Source organism: Loxodonta africana, chromosome 21 (genome assembly GCF_030014295.1).
Source record: "Loxodonta africana isolate mLoxAfr1 chromosome 21, mLoxAfr1.hap2, whole genome shotgun sequence".
Taxonomy (NCBI): domain Eukaryota; kingdom Metazoa; phylum Chordata; class Mammalia; order Proboscidea; family Elephantidae; genus Loxodonta; species Loxodonta africana.
In genome coordinates, this window is record NC_087362.1 from 28,713,677 (window position 1) to 28,722,444 (window position 8,768).

General features: G+C 43.5%; 1 protein-coding gene across 1 annotated transcript; it reads right to left on the reverse strand.

The window, feature by feature from the left end:
• Positions 1 to 352: 352 nt before the first annotated feature.
• On the reverse strand, positions 353 to 2,448 carry LOC135228403 (protein FAM90A27P-like). The gene is made up of 3 exons (XM_064274188.1): positions 2,369 to 2,448; positions 1,802 to 1,910; positions 353 to 1,144 (listed from the first exon to the last, which is right to left on the reverse strand). The coding sequence occupies exons 1-3, from the start codon at positions 2,446 to 2,448 to the stop codon at positions 353 to 355; spliced, it is 981 nt and encodes a 326-aa protein (XP_064130258.1).
• Between the last annotated feature and the right edge of the window lie 6,320 nt (positions 2,449 to 8,768).

Genomic DNA, 8,768 nt, shown 5'->3' on the forward strand with positions numbered 1-8,768 from the left:
AATTACTATAGGTCTGTTGCATAAGGTCCATATTATATACAACTTAATATGCAAAATTAAAATAGGCAGTCTCGGCATGTCTGTCTTTTGACAATACCTGAGAGTCCACCATTGCACTCCCACCACATCTGAGGATGTGATTCAACAAATACACCCTGTTCCCTGCATCTTTCCCCTCTGTGCTCATTTAGTCACAATCCATTGATGTGAGGCTTGAGGCTGAGGGTCCCTACCATAGAGGTCTCACTCCCAGTCACTCCCCTTAAAAGGAGGCCAGAAGCCTCACTAGAATCCGAGAACTGTGTCTCTCACAATTCTCAAGAACCTAAGGGCTCCCTACAACAGGTGTAGGCTACTCAGGAGGGAGAGAGGTGGGAGATGTTCTGAACCTGGAGCTCCACTGTCCATTTTCCATTCTTGTGAAGACAATTCTGAGTGGCTGTCGTGCAACAGAGCTAGAAAGTGGGGGTGGAAGGATAGGGCTGGTTTTGACAGTATTCAGTTGAGGTCTACTGTGTGGTGGCTGGAGGTCAGTCATTCCGGTGACTTGGGGTGGCCCGTTGGGTCCAAATTCAGTTGAATTGGAGAGAGGCTGGCCAGCTCCCACATCAGGTCTCTTTCTGCTCTGTTGCACAATCTGGAGGGTTGTGAGTTTTGCTTTCTTCGCAGGATTCAAGCAGTTTTGTTCGGGGGTCTGGGCAGATCTTTTTCCTGGTGCCTGAATGCTGAGTGGAGAGTCCTGGCCCTCTCTACCTCTGGAAGAGTGTGGACTGGATTTTGAGATCCTATCAGGACCCTGGGCTTGTGCCTTGGGGCTGAGGACATGGCCCAGGGCAAGGGTTTTGGAGGCCGGCTGGGAAACATAATAAGCACAAGCATCACATCCGTTGTCTGTTGTCTTGGCCAGGACGGTAGAGTCCTGGCCAAAGTGTTTGGTTGCTGGCTGAGAAGAGCCAGTGATATCCACTTCTTCTTTAGTTTGTCCATGAGATGAGAAGAAGCTTGGATCGTGATCTTGGACAGGAGACCTTTCAGGGAAGATGGATTTCTGATAAGGTTTCCTTACAGGTGGCCAGTTTCTGAGAGAAGGGTCCAGGACAGATCGCATCTTGGTAGTGTGAACGGGCATGGGCCTGCAAGGATGCTGTGGGAGAGGACACCGCAGGACATATATTAGGATTTCCTCCAAGTCAAGTGGAAAAGAAAAATCAACCAACATAAAGCCATGGAAGTTGTCGAATTTTCTCTAACAGTGGAAGAAATACAGGCAGTCTCTTTGTATATGAAGAGCTACCCAACCTCAGTTAGGCTCAGGGAAAATAAGCTGCAATATCAGCTAGATACATTGTTCCCATCACACTGAAAACTATCAACTTTTGTACTATCATATCTTGCTTAATGATGTGGAACAAGCCCTTTCCTACAGACTTCTATGGGGTGGACATGGCTAAAGGTCTTTTGAAGGCAGATGGATGGCTAATGTGTTTTCAAGAGATATTTGGAAATATGTAACGCAACTTAAAAGATGCATATTTTCCCATGTAGGCGTCTACCTCTTGGAAGGCATCTGACTAAATCACTTATACCTATGCATGAAATGCTCCCACTAGCATGTTTTTGGTAGGCACACAAGAAATATTACAAAGACAAAGGGAAAATGGCATCCAAAATGCATACAAAAATTTGAAATTCTATTGGCCAAAACAGAATTTTCAAACCTCTTGCCACAGAAGGGGCATGGGAGTGAAGAAAAACTCGCTTACACAGAAGAGAAATAGAGCAGGGAACCTGCTTGACTCACCCTTAAGTAGTCACAAGATTCTGTCGATTCCTTCCAATTTTGCTGCTGCTTCCCTTCGGGTCTCTTGGGAAATTTCTGGAGTAGAGCTTTTCTGTCATACTCTCCTTGCCTGATGGGAAAAAGAAAAACGTGTTAAGAGGACACACCCCAGGTTACTCTCCCAACATAAGATAAGAATTCTGGGGTCCCAGTCCTATTGTTTTGGGATGAGGGAGGTATTGAATCACTGTGATCTTTTCCAAGGCTGCCCAGTCCCTCATCTCAGATTCATCCTACAACCCATTGAGCCCCCAGATTTTGTCCATTCTCAACCTTAAGTGAGATTCTGTTGTACTGTCCCTGCCATGTTCAAAGCTCCAAAATTTACCCCGGCCCCTCCCCTTAGTGATTATCCGGTAGTAGAATCATCTCCTGAATGTGGACACCTGCAGCATATTGAGCCCTTGGCTATTTCTCTCCAGTTACCCTGTCCTATTTCTCTCCAGTTACCCTGATGGCAGAACACAGGACATAGAGATGAAAACACATCATCTCTTTCAATACACAAGGACTTTCCATGTTCCTCACCTTTGTCTTTGTTCCTTCTCTCTTTCCAAGTTGTTAAAGGGCCAAAAAGGATGAGCCTCCTGGGGTTTCTTTGGCTCCATGTCTTCCTTCATCTTTTTTGAGCCCAAGGCTTTGGGCACTACAACCCTACTCCAGCACTTTATGGGGCACCTCTTACTTCTTGTTGTGTGCCCAAAGGCTCCGCAGTTTTTGCACTTCCTCTGTGGGTGGAGAAAGGGGTGGTTGGTGACTCAGCAGAAATAACAGGCAGATTTCAAAGCTCAAAATAAGATCAGATTTTAATAGTTAGGTCTTGTTTTGAGGAGGGAACATCTGCACATGGCCCAATATGTGTAAGGAATTTCAGGAGATTATGGCCCTGCCCATGCTAGAGCAGGAGACTGGGAGGAACAACTGGGAAGTCTAAGGATGAGGATTATGAGCCAGATTTCAAGACATTGACAAACACTAGGCTGGAAAGGACACTAACTAGGGAGTAAGACTCCTCCTCAAACACTATAAATGGGCTAATTAGCCCAGTGAGAAGGTCGCAAACAGGACCAGCCTTAAATGAGAAAGAACAATTGAGTTAAGGACACAAAAGTTTACATCTTCAAACCATGTCTCTGGAATCCATTCAGCCCTTCTGGTTCCTGAGAGGCCCAAGTCTCCACTTACCTTGGGATTTTCTTGCTCTGCTTGGGGAACATTTTCTGCCACAGGTCCTCTCCATTGCCTCTTCATGGTCTGGACTTTATGAGGTCTGTCAGGCTGACCCTATGTGTAATCAACTGCCATCTGCCTCAGCTCCTTCAAGCTTCAGGCCAGTCTTCCTCAGAAATTGACTTGGTTTCCTGAATCACGAGATAAGGAAAACATTGTATATAGACGGAGACAAAATTCCTCATACGCCTTCATCTCCCAATCGGTATGAAGGTGCCCACTAAGTCAAGTCTAGATCATTTTCCTCTGCTCGCAAAGTCATCTCACCCTCTATCACGATTACCTCCTCCCACAAAGGGAGCTGCCCTCAGATCAAACTCTTGTCACATAGTTGGTGAATTAGAATTTGTACCATTCAATGCCTGGTTCTGATTTTGATAATTTAGCATAATCGACTGTACTAGGAAAAAAAAGCCTAAGTTTCCCCAGACTTACAAAAAACTCAAAGGTTATGGGAATGGTATGTCTATTCTTTGTTAAATTTATTAAAGTTTGTTAAAGTCTGGGGAAAAAAATATTTTCTTCTTAAAAGCTAAAACTTCCACCTTTTACATGTTTCAGTCAAGTCGATTCCGACTCATAGCAACCCTACATGACAGAGTAAAACTACCCTATAGGGCTTCCGAGGAGTGGCTGGTACACTCAAACTGCCACCCTTGTGGTTAGCAGCCCAGTGCTTAACCACTGCAACACCAGGGCTTCACCTTTTCCATGAGAGGAGGCAATTTCCAATGACGAATGAACACCGAAAATCATTGTCTCCCTTAGTAGATTGGGACCTTCACAGTTGATGACCTGGACTGTTTTGTTTAGTGGTTTACCTTCATTGTCTCACGTTATAACTCATTTCTGATAAATGCACAATGAATCTACATGAAATAAGAATGCACAATTTAATTCTTTAGTCTTTAAATTACTTTGGCAAAACCACCAGGACTCTACAACTACTCATGCACTATCCCACACAAGGCAGGACACTGGGCTATATTTACTTTGAAACTCAAATCTTAATGCAATAATTGAATTCAGAATGATACGTTTTATCAGCCTTTAAAATGCTAAACAACGCTTACCTCCACACAAAGTGCCAAAACACTGTAGATTTTCAAAAGTACCATATCTATGAGCATTTAAAAGAAGTTAAAATTAAAAAAAAATAAAAGACTAACCTGAAGCCCAGCTGTCTGTGGCTGTGTCAACAGATCCTCCATGGATGGATACTGGGATGGCTCCGTGGTACAGGTTCCAGGGCGTGAGATTCCAAAATAAGCAGTAGGATTCCTTCTCAAAGACTCTGAATAGGCTAAATAGCTGGGAGAGGAGCTCACAAACCTGAAGAGAAGACCGGACTGGACTAAGAACAATGGACTCACAAGCTTTTATGTTGTCTCAAAGTCACGTGATTTATGTGCTCTTTAATGCAATCAATCCAATCCATCACATTCAATTAATCCCATATAACCCAATCACAGTTGATCTAATTAAATCTTTAGATTGGATCCTTTCTAATGTAATTCATTCACTCTAATGCAATCAATCAATAATTCGATTTGCTTAATCCAATCACATTTACCAATTTTAGTTAATCTAATACCACCACAGTTATCTAACCAGGTAATTTGTTAATATGTTGCTTAATATTTCCAGTTTAAAAAAAAAAAATCTGGAACCTGAAGCAGTACTAGCTGAAGAAAGAATCCAATGGAAGACAGGAGGGAAAATGTGAAAAGAAGGGCCCAGACTTCCATGTAACACCAAGTAGGTAGAGCTGGACGTCGGTAGGGACAGTCCCTGGTCCTGGCCACCAAGGTCGTAGGGTCCAGGCTTCTTCCCAGACAAATAACACTGGGCACAAGAGTACTGACAATCTGCTTCCTCAGACTTTGGAGGACACAAGTTCTCAAGGCACTTGGCCCTACACAGTCTATTTGGATTACAGATACACACTGGGTTACAGCGGGATATGGACATGAGTTGGGTGCATGATAAGGAGTCAAAGAGGAAATGGATTCAGGCTGAATTGGTAGGGCAGAATCCCTTGAGAGGGGCCAGTGGGGTAGGGTTGCAGATGCTTGTGCTTTGCCTGGCTGAAGAGCTGAGAAGATGGAGTCTGAGTCCAAGAAAGTTTGAATCCACCAGCTGCTCTTTGGAAACCCTATGAGGCAGTTATCCTAAGTTCCATAGAGTCACCATGAATTGGAATCGACTCCACCCCAATGGCTTTGATTGTTTTCTTTAGTCTTCTTTTTTTAATCCAGAGGTAGTTCCTGAGTTCCAGTCTCAGATGATCTAATCAAATCTTTAGATCCGCTCCCAAAGTAATGTAAACCATTCACTCTAAGGCAATCAACCCAATCGAATTCAATTTGAGTTAATCCAATCACATTTACCTAATCTAGTTAATCTAATATAATTGCAATGATCTCATCATCTAAATTGTCAATTTGTTTTTCAAGATTCCCAGTTTAATATTTGCAGTTGTAGTTTTCATAATTAAAAAAAAATCTTTTCCAAGCCTTAAATGCTAGCAAACAGCCATCTAAGATACATCAATGGGTCTCAACCAACCTGGTACAAAGGAAAATGAAGAACACCAAAGACACAAGGTAATTCTGAGCCCAAGACACAGAAAGGGCCGCATAAACAAGAGACTACATCAACCTGAGACCAGAAGAACCACATGGTGCCCGGCTACAAACAATGACTTCCCTGACAGGGAACACAACAGAGAAGGCCTGATGGAAGAGGAGACCAGTGGGATGCAGAACTCAAAATCTCATAAAAACACCAGACTTAGTGATCTGACTGAGACTACAGGGACCCCAGAAGTCATGGTCCCCAGACCTTCTGTTAGCCCAAGACAGGAACCATTCCCAAAGCCAGCTCTTCAGACAGGGATTGCACTGGACTATGGGACAGAAAATCATACAGGTGAAGAGTGAACTTCTTGGATCAAGTAGACACATGAGACTATGTGGGAGGCTCCTGTCTGGAGGGGAGATGAGAGGGGAGAGAGTGTCAGAAGCTGGCCAAATGGACACGAAAATAGAGAGTGGAGGGAAGGAGTGTGCTGTCTCCTAAGGGGGAGAGCAACTAGAAGTATATAACAAGTTATATATAAATGTTTTGTGTGAGAGACTGACTTGATTTGTAAACTTTCACTTAAAGCACAATAAAAATTGTTTTTAAAAATCTTCCAAGCCCTGAAATCATGAAATTTTACCCTACATTTTCTAATGTATCTCTATATTTTTCCAATTCTATACTTAGCCCTTGATACATTTCACATACATATTTAAAAATTTTGGGAGATGAGCGTACGATTACATTTATTTTCATCCAAGATTACCAACCAAAACAACCAAATCTGTTGCCGTCCAGTCTTTTCCGACTCATAGCGGCCCTATAGGACAGAATAGAACTGCCCTAGAGAGTTTCCAATGAGTGGCTGGTGGATTTCAACTGCTGACATTTGGGCAGCATCTGAGCTCTTAACAACAGCACCACCAGAGGTCCCATACAATATTGTTGTTGTTGTTAGGTGCCGTCGACTCAGTTCCGACTCATAGCGACCCTATGCACAACAGAACAAAACACTGCCCAGTCCTGAGCCATCCTTGCAATCGTTGTTAAGCTTGAGCTCATTGTTGCGGCCACTGTGTCAATCCACCTCGTTGAGGGTCTTCCACTTTTCCAACGTTACCAAAACTTAACCAAACCCTGTTACCGTCGAGTTGATTCTGAATTATAGCGACCCTATAGGACACAGTAGAACACACCCATAGAGTTTCCAAGGATTGTCTGGAGGGTTTGAGCTGCTGACCTTTAGGGTAGCAGCCATAGCACTTAACCACCACACCACCAGGGTTTCCTTTCCAACATGAGGGAGTAATTATTTCCTTACTCATGTGCAAAATCAACTCTGATATTTCAGAATTTATTACACATGAAGGTCTGTTTAGGGGCAAAACACTCTAACCATTAGTCTCTTGTTTTCAAGTGGACAAATACTATATGATCTCACCTATGTGAAATAAGCAAATACACGTTGCCATTGTCATTAGGTGCTGTCAAGTTAGTTCCAACTCATAGCCACCCTACATACTACAGAATGAAAAAGTGCCCTATCCTGCACTATGCTCACAATTGTTGCATGCTTGAGCCCATTATGGCAGCCACCGTGTCAAACCATCTCCTTGAATGTTTTTTTCCCTGACCTTCCACTTTACCAAGCATGATGTCCTTCTCCAGGGACTGGTCCCTCCTGATAATATGTCCAAACTATGGGAGACAAAGTCTCACAATTCTTTCTCTTGGCTGTACTTCTTCCAAGACAAATTTGGTCAAAATTCTGTCTCTTCATGGTATATATTTGATACATTCAACACCATAATTCAAAGGTATCAATTCTCTTTCCGTCTTCGTTATTCATTGTGCAGCTTTCCCGTGCATGTGAGGTGACTGAAGCACCATGGCTTGGGTCAAGTGCGCTTTAGTCCTCAAAGTGATATCTTTGCTTTTTAACACTTTCAAGAGGTCATTTGCAACAGATATGTCCTATGTACTGTGTCGTTTGATTTCTTGACTGCTGTTTCCATGGGCATCGATTCTGAATCCAAGTTAAATGAAATGATTAACAGCTTCGATATTTTCTCTGTTTATCATGATGTTGCTCATTGGTCCAGTTGTGAGACTTTTTTTCTTTGCGTAGATGCATTGTTTTAGGCTGATTCTCTAGAGAAGCAGAACCAGTAAAGCATATAAATACATAGAGAGAGAGAGAGATTTATACCAAGGAAATGGCTCAGGTGGTTTTTAGAGGTTGTAAAGTCCCAAGTCCATGAGGCAGGAAAGAGGTTTCTCCTAACTCACACAACCGCAGGAGCTTGCAAATCCAAGATCAGCAAGATGGAAAGCAGGACTGCTATAGCATTCTCCTGACTCATGTAGTCTAAATCACTTAGCAGGCAGCTAATATTCTGTGTTTTTCCACCGGATGCAGGCAGAAGTCTTTTTTTTTTTTCTTGTGGTAACATAAGGTCACGGTGCATGGATGGGGAGCTGAAATTTTATCCCCTTCTTATAGCAATACAGAACAGGATGGAATAAGTGAGGGCTAATAAAAGCACCAGATATCCCCCTCCCTGTTGTCGCTGAGGAACGCCATGAAGCTGAACCTCCACACCCAACCCGCAGCAGTGAATCTGAACATGCCAGTGCAAAACAGGTGTAATAGGAATTCAGGTCCACAATCTCATTTCTTCTATGTGTCACGGGTGGTTGCTGGGCATCTGAGCATCCACCCCCACTTAGCATCAACAAAGTGGAGCACAATGGAAGCAGGAAAGATGATTTCGTCTTCCTTCCCCTCCCTTGGTATCAGGGTGGCACAGTGAGATTGAAGCACCAACCCACCCTGCAATAAGGATGCAGTGTGACTCAGCCTTCTACCTCACCACTCCCTGGGGTCAGGGGAACCCAGTGGGAAACTGACCTTGCACTCCCACTTGGAGGCAACAAGATGCTATGACGCAGTGCCCCATTTTCAACAGCAATCCACCAGCATTCCTTGTCAGTTCAAGCTCCAAAGTATATCATAAACCTGTCCACTTTTCCCATCTCCACGGGACCCTTAATCTTCACCTTGACTCCTTCAGAAGCATCATCAGCCGTCCTCTCTATTCACCATTCTCACTCA